Source organism: Candoia aspera, chromosome 1 (genome assembly GCF_035149785.1).
Source record: "Candoia aspera isolate rCanAsp1 chromosome 1, rCanAsp1.hap2, whole genome shotgun sequence".
NCBI lineage: Eukaryota > Metazoa > Chordata > Lepidosauria > Squamata > Boidae > Candoia > Candoia aspera.
The window spans coordinates 311,210,740-311,234,323 of NC_086153.1; the positions used below are offsets into that span (position 1 = coordinate 311,210,740).

Genomic DNA, 23,584 nt, shown 5'->3' on the forward strand with positions numbered 1-23,584 from the left:
GAGTTCAGATATAACCTTCAGCCCAGATATAATCTAAGTAGATTGTGCCTGGATTGTATACTACCTTGCATAAGTGCGTAAAGCCAAGTGAAACTAAACATAATATTCACCATCAAATATCTTATTCATGTTGCATTTTGATAGGATTTCTGGCTTATGATGCTATGCAAACTATTGTTCATCTACTGAAGAAATGTTTCTGTGTTCATTCAGGGTCATACTGATGAGCTTTGGGGACTAGCAGCCCATCCCACCAAGCCTCAGTTCTTTACATGTGGGCAAGACAAACACATTATGCTCTGGGATGCGATCAGTCATCGTCCAATCTGGAACAAAACTATAGAGGTATTTTTTTTAAAGGGACTTAAAAAACAAGGGAGACTACTTTTCAAATAAGTGCTTTATGGTTCTGCATATAGACAGTAATATAATTTAGGTAATATTAACATAATATTAATAATGTCACAGATAGCTATAAGTCTTTTTTTAAAGCTCTTGATTTTTTCCCAATGGACTGTTCTTAGGGCATATGTGTACTTCAAAAATACAGCAGTTGTACCCTAGGTTAACTGCAGTTAACTACAATGGCTTCCCCAAAGTATGATTGAAATTATAATTTGCTTTGACTATTGAAAATTCTCTGCTAGAGACCTCAGCAAGGAGAATGATAAATCCTGCATTGTGGTGCACTCTCAGAGAGACTGCTTACAGTTATAAAGATTTGAGAGAAATGGTTCATTCAATTCTTCCATATAATAATGACTTCCCAATCAATTTGGATAGTCTATTAGATGTCCTTGTAGAGTATAAAGCCAACACCGTATGGACAACTATCATGTAACATGCTGAGGATTTCATGACGTGACAAGTTTTTATTTCAAGAATGGTATGCTTCAACTTAAAAGACTCTTAGCATTTGAAATGTCATCCACAGCAATACTGTATAGGCATTCATCCAAGGTTCGTATACTTAGTGTTGTTCACTTCTGAAGTTTCTCTTCAGTCAGCTAATAGTAAAAATAACAGTTTAACAAATCTCAGTTTATTTTGATAAAAGTGAAGTTTCAGGGTCTCCTTAGAGCTGAGAAAACTGTTGAGTATTCATAGTTGAATGTCTGACTGATAATTAGGTAACTATGATCTTTTCTACGTTGCTGGCTTTATAGTAAATTTATAAAAAAAAGAAACAAAACATAATATAGCTATATTCACCATTCTAGTCAGGCAGCTAACTAACTGCCACCACAGTGAACTAGTACTCTATGTGAATTATCTATACAGTACATGCTCAGTTGTCTTTGAGTTTTCTTCTACTTAGCTAAATCGTTGATTTTCCTGTGTCTGCTAATAGCTCTCTTGTATGTGGATGGTATTGTCATGGCAACCTAAGCACTAGAAATAGAGGCAATGTTATGAGTATGTTTTGGAAACTTAAAAGTGACAGTACCTTGTTTGCATAAAATAAATTTTTTGGTGTAGTTTCATTGTTGACTTTCTTTAGCAATCTTCTCTTTATAGCAATGGACAGAAATTCAGGCAAAATGAATTAACATTGATTGAACTTGTTTTTTGCAAGAAGATCCAAACAATCCCTCATTCACCTCACTTTCCACTCCATGCCTCTGAATGGCTTTTTATGTTACTTTAGCTGTAAAGTAAATGTATGATGCTTCTGACTTGAATGTCATTTTGTGCAGATACAGAGCTTGCTCTGAGCAGTGAAACTGAAGTCTGTGTAGTGATATGATCATCATATGATAGCTGAATATGCATGCAGTTAGTCCTCTCTTGGGGATGCAGTGGCACTGCGGGTTAAACCGCTGAGCTGCTGAGCTTGCCGATCGGAAGGTCAGCGGTTCGAATCCGCGTGACGGGGTGAGCTCCCGTTGCTAGTCCCAGCTCCTGCCAACCTAGCAGTTCGAAAACATGCAAATGTGAGTAGATTAATAGGTACCGCTTCGGCGGGCAGGTAACTGCGTTCCGTGTAGTCATGCCGGCCACATGACCACGGAAGTGTCTATGGACAAACGCCGGCTCTTTGACTTTGAAACGGAGATGAGCACCGCCCTCTAGAGTTGGACACGACTGGACTTAATGTCAAGGGAAACCTTTACCTTTACCTAGTCCTCGCTTAACGATCACTTGTTCAGCGACTGTTTAATGTTATGGTGCTGCACAAGTGGGACTTACAAACGGTCCTTGAAGTTCCGGTTGTCGCAGCATCCCCACAGTCACGTGATTGCAGTTCTGGTGCTTGGCAACTGGTGTGCAGTTACAATGGTTGCAGTGTCCCAGTCACATGATCACCATTTGCAACCTTCATTGTTGGCTTCTGACAAGCAAAGTCAATGGGGAAGCTGGCAGGAGGTTGCAAATGGTGACCACGTAACATTGAGCTTAACAAGTGTGCAGGATTTGCTTAATAATGGCAACTGGAAGTGCCAGAACTGCTGTCGTAAGTTGGCATGGTCACTTGAGTTGCACTTTATGACCGCACCACTTAGCAACAGTTGGGGGTCCCAGTTACCTTCGTTGAGTGAGGACTACCTGTAGTAACACCCTTGGAGATTTAAATTTATTTATTTATTTATTAAATTTATATAGCTGCTCATCTCACATACATGACTCCGAGTGGCAAACAATATCAGGTAACAATTATAAAACAACAATATGATTGATTGATTATGTGCCATCAAGTTCTTTTCAATTCCTAGCGACCAGATAGATAAATAGATTTTCTCCATGAAAAAACAACATGACACAACAATTAAATATAATATTATTATATTATTGATATCTATGTTTTAAATTATTTAAATTGTTTACATTTTTTAAATTGTATTAAAACAACAATATAATAGAACAATTAAAAATTTTAAAATAATAAATTTAGGTTTCCTAAATGCCTGTCATGAGTACTGATGGTGAGCAGGAGGGGGCCCCTATCCAGGGGCGTAGTTTAGAGGCTTTGAACTTTCCTTCGAAGAAACTCAGAGCAGACCCGCCTTGAGTTGGGTTTATCTGTATGGGTTTCCCATGGTCTTTCAGTTTGGCAGGATTTTCTGTCTACTAGAGTAGGGCAATAAACACTAGAGACCCGAGATACTGTCTCAGCGTGGTTCTTCACTCTAAGATAGGACAGTGGCAATAGATTTGGGGCTAGTCTCACCTTGGGGGGAATGATGTTCCAGAAGGTGGGAGCCACAACAGGAAAGGCCCGCCTCCTGGGTACCATTAGACAGAACTCTTCAGCAGACAGGACCTGCAACATGCCCTTCCTGCCGCACCTGATGGGATGGGTAGATGTAACCAGGGAGAGGCAGTCCCTCAAATAACCTGACCCTGTGCCATGTAGGGCTTTAAAGGTCAAAAACACCACCTTGAATTCAACCCAGAAGCAAATGGGTAACCAATGCAGCTTGCAGAGCAGAGGTGTAACGTGTGCCATTCTAGAGGCCATTGCGCACATTACACCTCTGCGCCATTGCATTTTGTACCAGTTGAAGCTTCCTGGTGCTCTTCAAGGGCAGCCTCATGTAGGTAGTCCATTTGGGAGGTATAATGGTATGTGGGAATGATCTTGGGAGACAGAGCAATGAGACGCAGCCAAGGAAACGGTCAGATAAAAGCCAGCTTAGCCCACAACAGGAATGTGGTCAGGGCAAGAGGCTCAGAAGAAACCCTCCCTAATTTATTGGGCTGTAAAGGAGATGTGGGGAGAGATGTACTTTTAGACTTTCAAGATTCTGTTAATGTAACCTTACAGTAAAGTAGAATTAGCTCATCTGGTCATGTTTCCTGTCTGATCTACCTTATAAGACTGACAGAAGATGACCAGGCATGAGTAACTGTGATTGTGAAGTCTCAGATGCAGAAGGCCCTAAAACCAAAAGTCATTCAGGCTTGCCAGGGTTCAGTTGAAGCCAATTGTTCCCCATCCAGGCCCTTTCAGCTTCCAGGTACTGAGACAGGGTAGCAACAGCATCAACATAAATCGTATATGGCTCCAATTTCCTCTCCCAAGTGCCACCAGTGGGCTCAGGTGCCTTCAGGGATATATTTGATTTTGGAAAGCTTTGTTGATACAGATACTCAGTTCTGGAATCTAGCATCTGCATTCAGCCTTCATCTCAATCTATTGGTCTTAATGTCATTTAAAAAATGCATGATTCTGTTACATAAACACCTTTTTAGAAGTCTCATACTGAAAAAAAAATGATTTTACGTTATTAGTCAAGTTCTTCATCCTATATATTAATGACTCAAATGTCTTAGGAACTTTATTCATATTGTTGGTGATATCTAAAATTTGCTACATACCCTTCTCTGAGAGTATGCTATATCTGTATAATCTTATTTTCAATTCCACAATTCAGTATGATTATTTAAATTATGCTTCAAACTTCCCACCACCAAAGAGACCAGTTTGGTCTAGTGGTTAAGGTGCTGGGCTAGAAACCAGGAGACTGTGAGTTCTAGTCCCGCCTTAGGTATGAAAGCTGGCTGGGTGACCTTGGGCCAATCACACGCGCTCAGCCCAATTCACCTCACAGGGTTGTTTTTGTGGGGAAAATAGGAGGAGGAAGGAGTATTAGGTATGTTCGCCACCTTGAGTTATTTATAAAAATAATAAAGGCAGGATAAAAATTAATTAATCGATTAATTAATTAATTAATTTTGATGGCTTTGAGGCATCGTTTCTGGAATATGTGGAATAATCCATTTCTCCTCTGACTCAGACTGTATTCCTTTTCATTTCCCAGGTGACATGCCAAGTAATACTTGAGAAGATTTCTTTAAAACATACAATATAAAGGATAAGAGAGCATAGGCTGTGCTTTGTGATTATTTGATTTATATATGAATTTTTTGAATGGCTATAATCATTGAACACATGTAATTCTTTTGGAACATTGTAGGATGCAGCACAGTCTTCCAGTTTTCATCCTTCAGGGTCTGTAGTTGCAGTAGGAACACTAACTGGAAGGTAAGTCTTAAAAATGTTGCTTCAGGTGATAGGTTTTCATAGTCATTAAATATTCACAGGGAATAAAAATTTTCCACTTTTTGGAAATATGCAAGGTATTATCTAATGGTATTCCCCCCACTAATGGATCAGTGGAATGGAAATGGAGGTAATTTTCCATATTCCTCCTATTATTTCTGTGTGTCCCTAATTTGATTCAGAATGTTGCTGGATATTTTGGAACACTGTGCAGAATGGCATAGAGTGCTGCAGAGGGAGGAAAGTTCATTGAAACTTGCCTTCATCCCTGTTCAGTTGACAGAAACTTCCCCTAAATTAAAGCTAAATTAATTATCAATAGAAGGAAACAGATAAAATCTAGAGTTGTAACTCATGGGGTATCAGAACGGTTTAAGATATTTCACAAGAATAATTGTGAATACTTATTTATGTGTAAAAATGCGACAAAAGTTTTTTTTCACGCAGCAGGTGTACTAAGGGAGATTTAAAGAACTGCTCAAGTTATTTTACAGAATTTATGCTATCCCATATAAATTTTTGCTTTTTTCTCTCTTAATGGCTAACTTTAGGTTTAGAAATTTTGACCATGGGAAGATTTTATTGTGGCACAGTATTTATAGAGCAGTTCTATTTTTCTGGATGTTGATGTTCCACAATATGACAATTACACAATCTAAAATATTGCTAGGATTAACGTTAGGATTATCTGCCAGAACAGAATTATAGGGTGTTCTTGCCTTTTCTTAGTGTGTTTAAGAATTGTCAGGAGAATGGGAGGATTTTAAATTTAGGAGATCTGCCCCTGCTATGCCTTTTTCCCATCCTCATACTTCTAAGTCAGAGCTGTGGAGAAAGTATATTTACAGAAGTTTTCATTGTTGCAATAAGGAACCTTCAGTGGCATGCTGCCTATGTTGGCCTTCCCCTCCAATTAAGATGAGTTCTATACAGTATCTTCCCAGGGAACCATGAAATTGTATCCTGAACACCATGTGTTATTTTAAGTTAAATTTGATCCAGATTCATATAAATATTGACCATTGTATATGAGTTAAAATAATGTTTCATAAAGGAAGAATAGTAATGATTGATAGGATTCTTCAAGTCCCCGTCCTGAATTGATGACATGTTAGACTTCTTATATATACATTTTATGTATCTGACATTCTGAAATAACATGTAATCTCATGTTCAAAGCCTAGGCATATACGTTATTTGTACACCACCCAAACTCCCAACAACTCTAGGCAGTTCACAAGTAAAACATGAAAAGCAATAAAACAATATAGTACAGTGGTAAACAATAATAAAAGATGGCAAAAAGCAGACCTGTTGATGCAGTGAATTCATTTATGATCTTCTATTCACAGCAAAGACATTTTTATTTAATCAAGCTAAACTGACTCAAAGGACCTTTTTAAGACTGTTGGGTAGATGGCTCAATCTTGGATCAGTGCTCTAATACTATCTGAGGTTGATTATGCTTAGTTTGGGCAGTTTTCCACCAACAGTACCTGGTCTTATGCCAGACTCAGTGTCACTTAGGCTACCCTATCACTAGTGTCTGTCTCAGTTTTGTTACTTGGCCACTGAGGATAAGGTTCTTTGAACAGTTTGTGCCAGTCCTATGATAGAGCCTTCCTAACCATGATGTATTGGGTCACTGAAGATTCCATCCTGATCCTTAAGACTCCATCCTGATCCTGTTGCTCTTTTTCAGAGAAAATTCCCTGCTACCTTAAAAAAAAACAACTCTTGCTTAAAAAGCTATTGTTGGACCTAGGCAATTTTAACCATTAGACAGTGTCCAACACTGTATATTCAATCAAGCAGTTGGAGAGAGCAGTAGCACTGCAGCCCCAGGAGCTTTTACATGAAATGGATTATCTTAACCCTTTCCAGTTTGAGCTTAGAGACAGATTTGGCATTGAAAAACCCTTAGGAAGGGCTAGGTAATGTAATCCTGTTGATATTCTGGGATCTTTTGGTGGCTTTTGATACTATTGATCATAGAATTTTGTTGGAGCGTTTGAGGAAAACTCAACTGAGTTGGAGGGGCTATTTTATAGTGGTTTGACTCACATTTCTCTGGGTATTGTTAGAAAGTTATACTGGGCAACCTCTGCTTAGCCCTTTGAGAACTGTTGTAGATGGTCCTGCAATGCTGTATCCTGTAACAAATGTTACTTAGCATATATGTAAAATTGATGGGGAAGGTTATTTGCAGCTTTAAAACTAGTTATCATCAGTATGCTGGTGATACTTAGCCATGAGCTCAGAGTTCTTGGATGGTTCTTGAACATCAGGGATCTCCAGCTTCTGAAGGATGGATAGAAAAGAAATCAGAGAAGATAGACTTGGGGAGCCTGCTTTCAGGATTTGAGAAATAACATGTTCTGGAAAGGGTTGTGGTCCCCCATATGATGCAGATTTTCACTTGGGGGCCTCAGAATCCAGCATCAGTGGTGGATGCCACATAATACTGTATCTGTTCCAAGGAATGTCTTTTATTACATTCAGCTGAAAAACTAGGTGAGTCTTTGTCTGGAAGAGAGACTTGGGGTTAGTAATTCAAGTGCTGGTAACCTGAAGCCTGGACTATTTCAATACATTTTTTGTATGGTAGCTGTGGCACATGCTTCAGAAATACAGACAGTCCAGGATTCAACAGCATGGATGTGACTGATGCTTCCTGGAAAGACCCAGGTTACCCTGTTTGAAACAGACTCATTGGTTGCCAGCTGCTTCCTAAGTTCAACTCAGGCTGTTCATAATGGTGTGTAAAGGTACATGTGGCTTAGGCCCACATTATATACAGCCTATCCCACACTATTAGGTCATGAATAGGACACTTTTTATGGTTTAAATCATGGATACCTTTGGCATTAAAGACCAGTTTGGCTTTCTCTGATGGGATCCATGTCACTGAATAAATTGCCACTGGGGTTGAGGCAAGGGTCTTCCCTTTTTCAGTTTATATATTTATGTAGGCCTTTTAATCTTAATGTTTTAGTTTTTATGCTAAAAATTATAGCTGTCATCCTTTTAATGTTTAGAGTAATAGTTTACATTCTTTGTAAACCAACAAGAACTGTTAAGGGATGCCAACATACACTTTTTATGTGGTGGATACGAAGTTGTCAGAGCCCAAAATAAAGGTATCTTTGATCTGATTCAACAGCTTTCATATGAAACAGTTTTTTCAAATTTTCCTCCCAATTTTTTTAACAGGTGGTTTGTGTTTGATACTGAAACAAAGGATTTGGTCACTGTACACACTGATGGAAATGAACAGCTGTCCACAATGCGTTACTCACCAGGTTTGGAATTGTTTAGTTTGGCATCATTTGTCCAGTTGATTAAACAAAATAAGAATTTTTAAAACATACAGTATATTTATTAATCTCCATAAATAACAGTTTTACCTTACTTGCTTCTGCTGCTCAGAATCTCTGGAAATAAAAAAGTGAATAGGGAATATATTTTAATTTTTTATCAGAATACCATTTCAACTGAAACTGATTTTTTTTATTTTTTTATCAGTTGCCAATTCACATAATTGAGTTTTAGCATAATGAAGCTGAATTTACATTTCAGTTCATTTGATTTTGATATGGTGTCTGGATTGAGCTCATGCATCATGTTACTAGAATCCCTTTGAAAATAGTAGAATAATGACATGTTGTGTCAAAAAACCCATATACATCAGGTTTGTCCTGAGATAAACATTATGCTAAACTGCCCTGGAGGTGGTAGTGGGGAGCTTGATGTGACATAAAATATGGTTGTAAGAAACAGACTTAAAATCTCTCTTTCAGAAGATATGTTGTTGTTTATTCATTCAGTCGCTTCCGACTCTTCGTGACTTCATGGACCAGCCCACGCCAGAGCTTCCTGTCGGTTGTCAACACCCCCAGCTCCCCCAGGGACGAGTCCGTCACCTCTAGAATATCATCCATCCACCTTGCCCTTGGTCGGCCCTCTTCCTTTTGCCCTCCACTCTTCCTAGCATCAGCATCTTCTCCAGGGTGTCCTGTCTTCTCATTGTGTGGCCAAAGTATTTCAGTTTTGCCTTGAATATCATTCCCTCAAGTGAGCAGTCTGGCTTTATTTCCTGGAGGATGGACTGGTTTGATCTTCTTGCAGTCCAAGGCACTCTCAGAATTTTCCTCCAACACCACAGTTCAAAAGCATCTATCTTCCTTCTCTCAGCCTTCCTTATGGTCCAGCTCTCGCAGCCATATGTTACTACAGGGAACACCATTGCTTTAACAATGCGGACCTTTGTTGTCAGTGTGATGTCTCTGCTCTTAACTATTTTATCGAGGTTTGTCATTGCTCTTCTCCCAAGGATTAAGCGTCTTCTGATTTCCTGACTGCAGTCAGCATCTGCAGTAATCTTCGCACCTAGGAATACAAAGTCTTTCACTGCTTCTACATTTTCTCCCTCTATTTGCCAGTTATCAATCAAGCTGGTTGCCATAATCTTGGTTTTTTTGAGGTTTAGTTGCAAGCCAGCTTTTGCACTTTCTTCTTTCACCTTCATCATAAGGCTCCTCAGTTCCTCTTCGCTTTCAGCCATCAAAGTGGTATCATCTGCATATCTGAGATTGTTAATGTTTCTTCCAGCGATTTTAATTCCAGCCTTGGATTCCTCAAGCCCAGCATGTCGCATGATGTGTTCTGCATACAAGTTGAATAGGTAGGGTGAGAGTATACAGCCCTGCCGTACTCCTTTCCCAATCTTAAACCAGTCCGTTGTTCCGTGGTCTGTTCTTACTGTTGCTACTTGGTCGTTATACAGATTCTTCAGGAGGCAGACAAGATGACTTGGTATCCCCATACCGCTAAGAACTTGCCACAATTTGTTATGGTCCACACAGTCAAAGGCTTTAGAATAGTCAATAAAACAGAAATAGATGTTTTTCTGAAACTCTCTGGCTTTTTCTATTATCCAGCGGATATTGGCAATTTGGTCCCTAGTTCCTCTGCCTTTTCTAAACCCAGCTTGTACATCTGGCAATTCTCGCTCCATGAATTGCTGAAGTCTACCTTGCAGGACCTTGAGCATTACCTTACTGGCATGTGAAATGAGTGCCACTGTTCGATAGTTTGAACATTCTTTAGTGTTTCCCTTTTTTGGTATGGGGATGTAAGTTGATTTTTTCCAATCTGATGGCCATTCCTGTGTTTTCCAAATTTGCTGGCATATAGCATGCATTACCTTGACAGCATCATCTTGCAAGATTTTGAACAGTTCAGCTGGGATGCCGTCGTCTCCTGCTGCCTTGTTATTAGCAATGCTTCTTAAGGCCCATTCAACCTCACTCTTCAGGATGTCTGGCGCTAGCTCACTGACCACACCGTCAAAGCTATCCCCGATATTGTTATCCTTCCTATACAGATCTTCCGTATATTCTTGCCACCTTTTCTTGATCTCTTCTTCTTCTGTTAGGTCCTTGCCATCTTTGTTTTTGATCATACCCATTTTTGCCTGGAATTTACCTCCAATGTTTCTAATTTTCTGGAAGAGGTCTCTTGTCCTTCCTATTCTATTGTCTTCTTCCACTTCCGCGCATTGCTTGTTTAAAAATAATTCCTTATCTCTTCTGGCTAACCTCTGGAATTTTCCATTTAATTGGGCATATCTCCCCCTATCACTGTTGCCTTTTGCTTTCCTTCTTTCTTGGGCTACTTCTAGTGTCTCAGCAGACAGCCATTTTGCCTTCTTGGTTTTCTCTTTCTTTGGGATGTATTTTGTTGCCGCCTCCTGAACAATGTTGCGAACTTCTGTCCAGAGTTCTTCCGGGACCCTATGTACTAAGTCCAGTCCCTTAAATCGATTCTTTACCTCCACTGCATATTCCTGAGGGATATTAGTGAGCTCATATCTAGCTGATCAGTGGGTCTTCCCTAATCGTTTTAGTCTGATCTTAAATTGTGCAAGAAGAAGTTCGTGATCAGAACTACAGTCAGCTCCAGGTCTTGTTTTTACCGACTGTACAGATGACCGCCACCTTTGGCTGCAAAGGATGTAGTCAATCTGATTTCGGTGTTGTCCATCTGGTGAAGTCCATGTATAAAGCCGTCTCTTAGGTTGTTGGAAGAAAGTGTTCGTAATGCAGAGTGAGTTGTCTTGGCAAAATTCTATCAGCCTATGTCCTGCTTCATTTTGTTCTCCCAGGCCATGCTTACCTGTAATTCCAGGTGTCATTTGACTGCCCACCTTAGCATTCCAGTCTCCCGTGATGAAAATAACATCTCTTTTAGGCGTGTTGTCCAGTAGGTGCTGCAGATCCTCATAGAACTGCTCTACTTCAGCTTCTTCAGCATCTGTGGTTGGGGCGTATATTTGGATTGCTGTGATGCTAGATGGCTTGCCCTGAATTCGAATTGAGATCATTCTATCGTTTTTTGGATTGTATCCAAGCACTGCTTTAGCCACTTTACTATTAATTATGAAGGCTACTCCATTTCTTCTGTGGTCCTCTTGTCCACAGTAGTAGATCTGGTGGTCATTTGATGTGAAGTGGCCCATTCCAGTCCATTTCAGTTCGCTGATGCCCAAAATGTCTATCTTTAATCTTGACATCTCACCAATAACCACATCCAATTTGCCCTGGCTCATAGATCTTACATTCCAGGTTCCAATGGCGTGTTGATCCTTAGAACATCGGATTCGCCATTCACCACCAGCACCGTTGGCCGCTAACCGTCCTTTCGGCTTTGAGCTAGCTGCGTCATCACGTCTGGGGCTAGTTGAACTCCTCCTCTGTTCCTCCCCAGTAGCATTTTGACCATCTTCCGACCTGGGGGTCTCATCTTCCGATGGTATACCGACATATCTCTGGTTGTACTGATCCATTTAGTTTTCACGGCAAGAATACTGGGGTGGGTTGCCATTACCTTCCCCAGGGATTGCATTTAGTCTGACCTTTCTGTCATGACCTTCCCGTCTTGGGTGGCCCTTCACGGTTTAGCTCATGGCATCATTGAGGTGCTCAAGCTCCAGCACCACGACAAGGTAACGATCCTTTGCTGAAGTTCAGAAGATATAAAATAAGCAATATAGTAGAATTTAACACACAGGTACAATTCCCTTCTCCCTTGTAGTAATGCAGAGTTTGGTCAGGGTACATCCTAGCCACTTTTGGGATGCAGAGACCTCAGTACTCAACTGCTGTGCAACCAACCAGCATTACTGCTGTGACTATATCTTTTGCCATGCTCTCACTTGTCACAGGTGGGCCATGCTAACAGCTTACTTTTGATGTGGCCTCAGTGCAGTGAGCTTGTGCGTTCGTCCCTTGGGATTCAAACCACCAAGTGTTGCTGTTTTCAAGTCACATTGATCTCAGTGAAACATGAATAACAAATTGCCCCTTCAGCAGCTAAGCAAGTCTTAAGTTTTCCATTATCTTGTGGTTTCTATGATTGAATACAAGGTCTCAGTGAAATGTATGCCACATTATATTATAATCCTAGTAATTATCAAAACCTCAAACTGTATTGTGATGGCTCCTCAAGGGCAGCATCTAAAATACAATTCCTTGTACAAAACAAAACAGGTACAATAAATTAAACAAATCATATGGTAAAAGTCAGCTAAGAATAAATTTTGTAAAAGCAGTCATCACAGCCCAACACCATGCCCCACTACCCTAAAAAGCTTTGGAAATGCCTTAAGGAGAGAATTGCACAATTAAGGTGTCATCGTTAAAATGGTTCTGTTGTTTATATCAATTGGCATAACTTAGATGTCTTCATTCCCTGAAATAGGGCCTTCTCAGATTTAAGCTGCGCACATGGAGAGATTCATGTAGGAGAAACTGATCTTGCCAGTACCTTGGTGTATACAATCTGACTTTCAGATATCTTTTAAAGTGCTTGCTCAAGTGGTATTTCTGCTTCATAAATCAGTGTGATTATAGTTTTATTGCTTCTGTTTTGCAGATGGCAACTTCTTGGCAATAGGTTCTCATGACAATTGCATTTATATATACAGTGTTAATGACAATGGAAGAAAATACAGTAGAATTGGCAAATGTTCAGTAAGTCATAATCTTGTTACATTCTTAGGCATATAGGCTTATTTTTGTGTATATTTATTTAACATTCTCAGTTGATTTATTTAATGTCTTGAAGGTTTAAGACTAACAAAAATGTTTGAAAATATTGAATTCTATTGAAAAAATATTATTTATATTTAAATGATTAAATTTTATCTGTAGTGGTGCCTACCCCAGGGAACAGTATCACTCACTAAGGTGTGCATGGCCCCAAACTTGTTGGCCTTTCAAAAGTTTAAAAAAACATGGCTCTTCCTCAGGCTTTAGGACCAGGATGTTAGTGGTATCCTGCACTGATTGAGGGGCTGAGTATTTTTACCTGTTAAAGTTCATTGTTCTTTCTCCTGTTTTTATATGTACTGTATGTTTTTGTTTTAATACCTTTGTTAGCTGCTCAGAGTTACTTGATTAAAATGGGTGGCCATATAAATTTGCAGAATGAATGAATGTATGGGAAAAAAAATAATACTCATTTGCACTCCATGTCCAAATGGTGAGACAGTTGAAAGACTTTTGTTTTCTTGGAAGCAGTAAAATATTCTTAATCACTGAAGGTTAATATTTGTGTTACCTGTACTTTTGATTACAGATACATGCAGGCTGAGTCTAAGATTGAGAGTTGATGATACCTGTATTTCAACAGATTTCTGTTTATCAATATATTTCTATATGACTGATCTATTAGTGAAGGATGCATCCTTTCTACAGCCCCCAGAGCCCTCTAGGTTACGGAGGATGTCAAAGTTTCATCCCTCTTGACAAGACAATCACATTCATCCACATCTATCATCAGCTGTTGACAGGCATTGTGTTAGGGTGCCAATGCTTGATAGCTCATCTGACAGTAATCTTAAATATCCCCCTAACTGCAGAATCAATATGCTTCAGTAGTTACTTTTTTCCTGCCAATATCTCATGAAGTTGCTGAGACAGCTTAAAGTCATTCTTCCAGTGTTAAAACGTTTTCTCCTGACAAAATTTTATCATGGATAAGATCTAACACGCTTCACCAATGATGTCATTTGTGACAGAAGTCAGGGATTAGGATCTGCCCAGCTGCTTTTGGCCAGTTGCATGATGCATGTTCCTTCCAGTCACTGGGAACTTCCTTCTGTGGCCATTTTAATTCAGGCCTGATTAGTGCTTTTCAGTCTTACGCTGGCTTTTTATAAATAGGGTTTAGCATTCTTTTGGAAAAGTGCTAAACTCACATTTTAAATATGGATTTAGCATGCTGTTGAAACTACTTGACTTGTTTAATGTATCTCTTGAGAGAGTGCTTGTGCTGTTTAAAGTGGCGAGAGAGTCAGGTTTAGAGCTCTTTCAGAAAAGCAGTAGACTTGTGTTCAGAAGTAGCTTAACTGACAGATCACACATACAGAGTAGGGATTGTATGGAGTAGGAACATCAGGAGATCTGCCTTCTACTTCATCCTGCATTCCTCTTCCATGCTTGTGACCTGTCATCTGAGTATAACACTGTACCAGAATTGCTGTAGATCCAAATTCAGAAAGTGACTAAACAGGTCAGTGCAGAGCCCCTCCCAAGAAGGCTTCATATCAGGTATGGTGATTAGGCTCTTTCCACATTCTGCATTCCCAAACAAACTCAAAAAGGTTAGATAGATTTATTACAGAGGATTAGAAAACCAGACATAAAAGAAATTCTCTCTCTAACATTTGTTGTTTATTCATTCAGTCACTTCCGACTCTTCATGACTTCATGGATCAGCCCACACCAGAGCTTCCTGTCGTTTTTTGCCACCCCCAGATCCCCCAAGGTCGAATCCGTCACCTCTAGAATATCATCCGCCTATCTTGCCCTTGGTTGGCCCCTCTTCCTTTTGCCTTCCACTCTCCCTAGCATCAGCATCTTCTCCAGGGTGTCCTGTCTTCTCATTATGCGGCCAAAGTATTTCAGTTTTGCCTTGAATATCATTCCCTCAAGTGAGCAGTCTGGCTTTATTTCCTGGAGGATGGACTGGTTTGATCTTCTTGCAGTCCCAGGCACTCTCAGAATTTTCCTCCAACACCACAGTTCCAAAGCATCTACCTACCTTCACTCAGCCTTCCTTATGTTCCAGCTCTTGCAGCCATATGTTACTACTGGGAATACCATTGCTTTAACTATGCGGACCTTTGTTGTCAGTGTGATGTCTCTGCTCTTAACTATTTTATCGAGATTTGTCATTGCTCTCCTCCCAAGAATTAAACATCTTCTGATTTCCTGGCTGCAGTCAGCGTCTGCAGTAATCTTTGCACCTAGAAATATGAAGTCTGTCACTGCTTCTACATTTTCTCCCTCTATTTGCCAGTTATCAATCAAGCTGGTTGCCATAATTTTTTTGAGGTTTAACTGCAACCCAGCTTTTGCACTTTCTTCTTTCACCTTCATCATGAGGCTCCTCAGTTCCTCCTCGCTTTCAGCCATCAAAGTGGTATCATCTGCATATCTGAGATTGTTAATGTTTCTTCCAGAGATCTTCACCCCAGCCTTGGATTCATCCAGCCCAGCACATCACATGATGTGTTCTGTGTACAAGTCAAATAGGTATGGTGAGAGTATACAGCCCTGCCGCACTCCTTTTCCAGTCTTAAACCATTCCATTGTTCTGTGGTCTGTTCTTACCATTGCCACTTGGTCGTTATACAGATTCCTCAGGAGGCAGATGAGATGACTTGGTATCCCCTACCAAATCTCTAACACACCCAGGTGTATTCTGTGAAGTTTCTGGTGGCACCAGAGACTGCTAGAGCCTACAGTTGTGTTTTGGAGCCCAGTTGGATCTGATGTGTAAAAGGAATCAGTAAATGACCACACATTTGGGTTCCACTTAATTTTTGGATCCCCCAGCCTCTGAACTTTTGGAGGTTGAGACAGATTTGTTTCCTGACAGGCTAGATTTGGAGCATTTGGGTCCCTTGTTTACAAAATGCCCCCTTTCTTCACAAGTACAACCATTAATTGATGGTTTGGAAAGCAGGAGAAGATTTTGGTAGGGCACTAGTGTGTGAAGTGACATGGTTTTCCACAAAATAAGCTTGCCTATGCTGGTACAGATTTTATTGGGCAGAAAACATTTCTACTACAGTAGTTTCCAGCTCCTTGGGTTCAACTTCTGAATGCAGCCAAAATTTCTAGGGTGCCTTGGCAAATGCGTTCCTCCCTATATTTCAAATATATTGCTTTATGCTAGTCTGTTAAGTCTCTTTAATTCTAGCCCATATCCTGAGCAAACAACTGAAAATTAGCGATATATTCTCAGACAGAAAGCTTATAGGTAGGCAGAAGATTGATGTTACCAGATTGTAATCCTCAGGAGTGTCAACAAAATTGGCATAGCTGTCCAAGTTCAGGTTGTTCTGTATCAGAAGAGGGTTGCCCATTTTGCACTTCTCTGATAAATAGTTTATGAGGCTGAAGAGAATAGTTAGTGGGAAAATCCTCAAGTTTTAGGCAGATGTATAGCTCACATTGAGTGAGGAAGGTAGTAAATTTGACCAGATGCCCATCATATTTTTTAGGCAGGAGGTGGGTATTCTGCTTTGGGTGACTCTAATTGTAGCAGCATCTTAAACCAGGAGCAGCACTGGAGCCATGCATTTGGCCAGTTCTACATTGTTTCATCATCTGGGTTAATTGGTCCATCTGGGTTGCAACTTGGTTCTGATATTGGAGCAAAGCATCAGCATTCTGATCTACAGTCAGTGGGGTTGAAAATGGAACTGTAGCCATTGCTTAATCTTGGGGTCAGAGCATGGCAATGGGAGTAGTGAGGTGGAGAACTTGCTGTCGGGACTTCATATCAGTTATGGCATTAGACTCTCCCCATTTCACGTTCCCAAGCAGACTCAGATAAGCAAAGCAGTATGAAGCCATGCATACAATATGTCTTCCATTTACAATACCCAGAAATCATGCTTTTTCTGTACAATAGATTTGAATCCAAGTCTCTATCTCCTGCTTTTTCTTTTTCTTTTTTTTTTTTGAGTAAATGATTCTGTGGCTATTTACTTGCCAGCTTTGAAGTTTTTTTTGCCATCTGTCCATAGTTTACAGAAGGGCTTTCTTTGGCATGAAAATCAGAGATTGCTGCCTCACCAGTTCCAGACTTCCATTTCTGCATTGTGACTTGGTAGGCAGCTTGAGGTGGCTAAACCCGTTGTTCTAAGCACCTGCGTACCCTTGCCTAATCCCACTCCATCCCACTTTATGTGAGAGGGACTGTTTGGTGGTGGTTTTCCTGCCAATAGGCCACACTTGATAGAAGGGGAAACAAAGCCAGGGAAATCCACCAATCTTCTTCCTTAATGTGGCTTGCAGTAGATATGGAAAGGCAGTACCCTTTATCAGTCTTATTGCTATTGCAAAATAGGGATCAGCAATGCGGGTAGCATAATTTATGTCAGTTTACTTTTCTGTTGATGGATAACATTCCAATGCGGCTATGTGGAAGAGCCCTTACACTCACGAGTATAGTTCGAAGAGATCCTCTGAGGCTGTCATGTCTAACTGTCAAACCCATTACATTAATTTATAAAACAATTTTTAAAATAAAATACTCCATAAAATATCCTTCAAGCAGTGACATCTTAAATTATTTTCAGTGGGTTGTTTTTACTTGCTCACAGACCTGGATTGTTTTCCTTCTGTAAATCCAGTTCAGTCTTGCAGTTCACTTTAACATGATTTAGGGACTAGAGTGAGTTTTTTGGCATCTCTTTTTTTCTTTGCTCTTTTTGCTTCTAGGTAAACAGTAATAATAATTTGGAGTTCAAAAGCAAAAGAGTGAATAGTTAGGAATTTGTTTAATTTATATACCAGTACTTAAAGTCATTTTGAAATTGGGGAATGAATTACTGATTTCTCATTCAAATTATATAGTCAGGATTACCATAAAATAAACACACAAGGTAAATATACTTTGTTGTTTAAGGCCAAAGTAGCAGTATAATGGTATGTGGGAAAGATCTTGGGAGACTAGGCAAAGAGACGCTGCCAAGGGAATGGTCAAATAAGAGACAGCGAAGCCTGCAACTTGGGAGGGACAAGAGGCTCAGAAGAGACCCTCCCTAGGTTCTTGGGCTGTAAAGGAGATGGGGGGAGAAATGTACTTTCAGACTTACAAGCTTCTGTCAATGTAGCTTTACAATAAAGTAGAATTCGATCATCTGGTCATGTTTCCTATCTGGTTTGCCCTGCGAGGCTGACAGGGAGAACCTCTTGATTCTTTTGATTTTTCACAGTGAAAACAGAGGTTGTTAGTTTTTCAGTCACTGCACTGGAAATGTTCCACTCCTTTTGGTTTGCTACCAGATACAACTATGTATAATGTAAACAAGGTTTCAGTATATCTTTCAAGCAGCTTTTTATATGTAATAGTAGTACAATTCTACTGAGGGATGTTATGCTGTTGGAATTAATATAATGCATCTCTTCATAGGGTCATTCCAGTTTCATCACTCACTTGGATTGGTCTGCTAACTCTCAGTATCTTGTGTCTAATTCAGGGGACTATGAAATCCTATACTGTAAGTAACAAATAGTATATTGCCCTTAATACGGAGTACATTCTTTATTGTCAAGATTCCATTACAGAAAGAGACTTATCTTTGGTCTCTTAGTTTTCAGTTAATTCTTATTCTAAACCTTTATCATTAATGTTATGTCTTTTTCCCTTCCCCAACCTTTATTCTTAATAGGGGTTCCTTCAGCTTGTAAGCAAGTAGTAAGTGTTGAAACCACTAGAGATATAGAATGGGTTACTTACACCTGTATTCTAGGATTTCATGTTTTTGGTAAGTATGTAATGTTTCTCACAGACTAAGATTTGGCAAATTAGTAGAGAGTTTTTTTATCTTAGTGTGTAAGATCAAGAACTGGAATCCTCCATTCAGGAATGTTTTGTGACCAGTGCAAAAATAATAAGTATTTAATCAATATTGAAATAATATTTAGTAATTTTATAATTCAATAATATCTTAATTATTAATAATGAAATAATAATCATTGTTGATAGAAGGTGGAAGAAGGCTGTAGGACTGCATATCTACTCTGTAGCCTCATCTTGTGTTTGAATTTTCTTCATTTTGTTTTTGTCATGATTAAGACCTATACTGACACTAGGTTAATCCCAGTTAATGTTAATCACTATGATCTTAATAAACTTAAAAGTACATATTATGATTTATATTTATGATTGCCTGGTTTTCATGCTTTACACTATCCTGCTTTATGCATCCGTAGCCAAGCATGGGTATGCACTGGCCTAATTGTGCTAATTTATTATCTGTAAATCATCATCCTACAAAACTGATACCTGAAATTTCAAAAAATCACACTTACTAATATGCCTTGGGAATAATAAGTGGGAGCTATGACTTTTTCAATTATTGGTTTGTTTTTTTAAAAAAAGGTGTTTATAGTCAACTCTTATTTTGGTCCTGAAGTAGAATTAACCCATTATGCAACTTTAAGCTTGAAAATATAACAAATGCTAACTCAGTTGTAAAAATAAATAAAACTCTTTCTACAAATGAATCTGTTGTAAGAAACTTACAACTCTTTATCTTTATTGTGTTTAGTTATAAATGCATGATAGATGAAGGTACTACTACTAGTACTAGTTCTCCATTCACCTTGAGTAAAGGTGATTGTGGAGCCCCCTTTGTCCTTTGGTTTGGTTTGGTTTTGAATATTTTGCTCTTCCAGTCACTTGTATCCTCTGTGGTTCTTTTATATACAGTATATATAATGGTTTCCAATTATAAGCCCCTCAGAATTGTTTGGGAATCAGGCAGCCTATAAATTCAATAAATAAATACATAAATATCTATCACCACCAAAAATCACTAAAAACCTTACTGAAGGTAAAAAAAATAACAACTTAATTCGAATGTATTGATTTTGATATTACAAGTGTTGAATGAAAAGTAATACCTCACTTCCATAACTTTAGTTTAAACAAGGATATTTTAATAAATAAAACATGTATTTATTAAAATGGGAAAATAATCCTTGAAATGAGTTTTTTGTTACCTGTATTTAGTTCTCCACATAATCACCACCATTTGCTGCACACTTCTGCCAATGATGGACAAGCTTCTTAAGGCCATCATGAAAGAACTCCACACTTTGTTTCTTCAACCAGGTCCTGACAGTCCTTTCCACCTCTTCATTTGAATCAAAAGCTACCCACAAAGGCATTCCTTCAATTTTGGGCAAAGGTGGAAGTCGCACTGTGCCAAGTCTGGCCTGTATGGTGTATGGGGTAAGACAGTGAGATCCCACTTTGTAACTGCCTCTTGGGTGGCTTGCAAGGTGTGAAGCCTAACATCATGTTGCAGCAAAATTTCCTTTTTTTTTGGTTCTGAACTCTATTTAATAATTGTTTTAAACTTTTGAGTGTTTCAGTGTAGTACTCTGAGTTGATAATGGTGCCAGGTTCAAGGAAATCCATGTAAATAATACCATCTGCATCTCAAAGCCTGTAACCATGATTTTTCCTGCCAAAGATTGGGTTTTGAATTTTTTTTCCACAGGTGAAGCTTTCTGATGATATTCTCTGGGCTGATGCTTCATTTCTGGGTCATAATGATGAGCCCATGTTTTGTTGGCTGTCATGATGCTCTGAAGAAATTCCTCACTTTCATTCTCATAGTGTGATAACCACTGTGACAAATTTCAGCTGTTAAAGCTTTCATTTCTACCATCAGCATGTGAAGAACCCATCTTGCACAGAACTTCCAGTACTGGCAAACGTCAGTAATGTGACCTACACGTTCCTATGAAATGCCAAGCCTGACATCAATTTCCTTTCTAGTGATCATTGTCCTTAATAAGCTCATCAAGCTTTCTCATGTGAAACTTGTTAGTTGCTGTCACAGGTTGTCCACTTTGTACTTGATAGCAATTTCTGGTTCATCATCTTTACATTTTTTGGCCCAGGGACACACAGTACTCACATCAACACAGTCATCATAATAAAAAATCTGCATTCAGCAGTAAATTTCAATTGGAGGTACTCCTTTGGCAGTCAACATTCAATCACTACTTGTTGCTTAAAGCCCACTGATGCATACTCACCACAGGCTTTCATTTCACAAACAATAGCATTACAGCTTTTTCTCACAGCAACTTCCCACCAACTGAAGTGAAGGAGCGGATGCTAAAGAACACATCAAAGCTTCTAGCGCATCAGTACTGCCATCTATTGGCAATTTATAATATTGGAGGCATTACTTTTCATTCAACTATTGTAACATGTTATGGCTCTTCTGGGTTTGAGGCACCTTGTTTTATATTGTGATTTTACAATTGATTGTTGCTGGTTATAGTATTAATATCTGTTTTTATTCCATGCTTGTATTCTTCTTAGTTATACGTGCATGATAAATCTAGTAGCACTACTACTGTTACTACTAGATTGTAATCTCCATAATCTCCATTTTTCTTTCCTCACAGCAGCTGAACCATAATGGGCATTGCTTGACTCTGCATTGGCCCATCTTATGAATCCAGCTACCATTATTTATAAACTATGGTTTATATTGTATAGTTTAGGTAAATCTAGCCATTGTCATATATTGAACAATCCACAGTTTAGCCGTGAGGTGTATATGCAACCTGTGTCTTCTAAACCTGCACATATACAAATCTAACAGAACACTTTTTATCCTAAACCAGTGATATATCTCAGCACGTTTTCAGTCTCTGTTTTAATCTGAGAGATCTAGATTCTGATATGTGCCAAGAAATGGGATCTGGACTGTTTGGTGCCATAGCTTAAGCAGTTCAGAAATCCAATGCAGATAGATTTGTGGTTTTGGCTAGAAGTTGGGGTGTTCAAAAGGTTAAATAAATAAATGATTATTTCTTGTCTTAGGTGTGTGGCCAGAAGGTTCAGATGGCACAGATATAAATGCTCTTTGTCGCTCACATGAAAGAAAATTATTATCAACTGGTGATGACTTTGGCAAAGTACATCTCTTCTCCTATCCTTGTTCACAGTTTAGGGTAAGGCACTAGCTATATTAGAGGCTATTTGTATAAGTTGTTCTGATTAAAGCATTCATACCATTTGATTTGAAGATTTTGAGCGAAATATCTCTTATTTGCATTCCACCAGCTCCGGTTTGACATTGTTTCAGTTATTGTTTTAATAATTAGAAAGAGAAACTACATTATAATATTTATAATTAGATATGTTTCTTTCATTGAATTTAATGCAGATTTAGATAATACTAGATCTATGTAACAATTTCTATTATGGTCATTTACTGAATACATATATTGGTCTATATAAGTCTTCTCATTAGCATTTTAAAATGGTATGTTATGCTATTAATTAATTTAGATAAAGCTGTTCACCAAAGAATTACAGAACAATTTATTTAAATAAGTGCAAAACAAAAAAACATTAGAAGAGCTGCATGCCTGAAAGAACTTAATTATTTGATCCCCGTCTTCTCAAACAGGCTAGGAAATGCAATTACACTAAATGTTATATCCATTCTTATAATATTAAAGATAAAAATGGCTTTCTTCCTTTTCTATAGCTTTCAAAATATATCCCCAAACCCCTAAACTAATCTGACGTGTTACAGATGAATATAGTGCTCATCATCCTAAAAAGTTAGTAAAGTCATTTTCAATGAGGTGTTCACCACTAGGAAATGTACTGCTTTCTTAAAAAAAGAAATGTAACCTTTTAGCCTTGCAGATAAGTAACTTGGCTTACTGATTTTTAGTTTTAACAATAGATAAGTTGCCACAGGTAAGAATACTGAATTGAAATATTGGAGACAAGATCAATATCCCTGCTCCACTGTGAAATTTGTTTAAATGTTTAAATCTAAATGGTTGTTTACATGCCATGGGCAAGTCAGGTTTTGCAGTGATGATAAAATAAGAAAATAATAGCAAATTGTTCTGGGATCAATACAGATTACGCTGTGTAATCCAGCTGCCAACCAAAGAGGGAGATAGTTGGCTAGGAATTCCCACATCAGAAACAGTGAGAAGCAAATGCAATGTTTAATCTAAAATAATCTATTTGTCTATATGCCATATGTGCCTTTTATGCTGGACTAATATCTTGGCAGAGAACCAATTTGGTGTAGTGGTTAAGGCACCAGGCTAGAAACTGGGAGACTGTGAGTTCTAGTCCCACCTTAGGCACAAAGCCAGCTGGGTGACCTTGGGCCAGTCACACTCCCTCAGCCCTAAGAAGAAGGCAATGGCAAACCACTTCTGAAATCTTGCCAAGAAAACTGCAGGGATTTGTCCAGGCAGTCACCAGGAGTCAACACTGACTCAAAGGCACCAAAAAAAAAAAAAAAGTCCTGGTGGAAGCAGCCATGTGCCAACTGCTGCCTATATCATCCATCAGTTATTCTGTGGAGAACAGCTCTTCCCCAATCTACATTCATTGGGAAGTATCGGTACTAGCCATAAGCACAGTGATGTACTTTCCTGCATGACTGATAGAAGCAAAAATGCTAATCTCCTTTGAGTCTGACTTATAAGC

General features: G+C 38.9%; 1 protein-coding gene across 3 annotated transcripts in view; it reads left to right on the plus strand.

The window, feature by feature from the left end:
- Window positions 1–23,584, plus strand: part of EML1 (EMAP like 1) — a 166,017-nt gene that overhangs the window by 140,739 nt on the left and 1,694 nt on the right. For 2 of the 3 annotated variants that reach the window (XM_063290316.1, XM_063290315.1), the window contains exons 15-21: window positions 214–345; window positions 4,920–4,987; window positions 8,219–8,307; window positions 12,941–13,038; window positions 18,500–18,587; window positions 18,759–18,854; window positions 21,941–22,071. In XM_063290316.1, the coding sequence (XP_063146386.1) occupies window positions 214–345; window positions 4,920–4,987; window positions 8,219–8,307; window positions 12,941–13,038; window positions 18,500–18,587; window positions 18,759–18,854; window positions 21,941–22,071 (702 nt within the window). Of the gene's footprint in view, window positions 1–213; window positions 346–4,919; window positions 4,988–8,218; window positions 8,308–12,940; window positions 13,039–18,499; window positions 18,588–18,758; window positions 18,855–20,206; window positions 20,327–21,940; window positions 22,072–23,584 lie in introns of those variants that run through there. The other variant, XR_010066926.1, reaches the window with a different exon arrangement.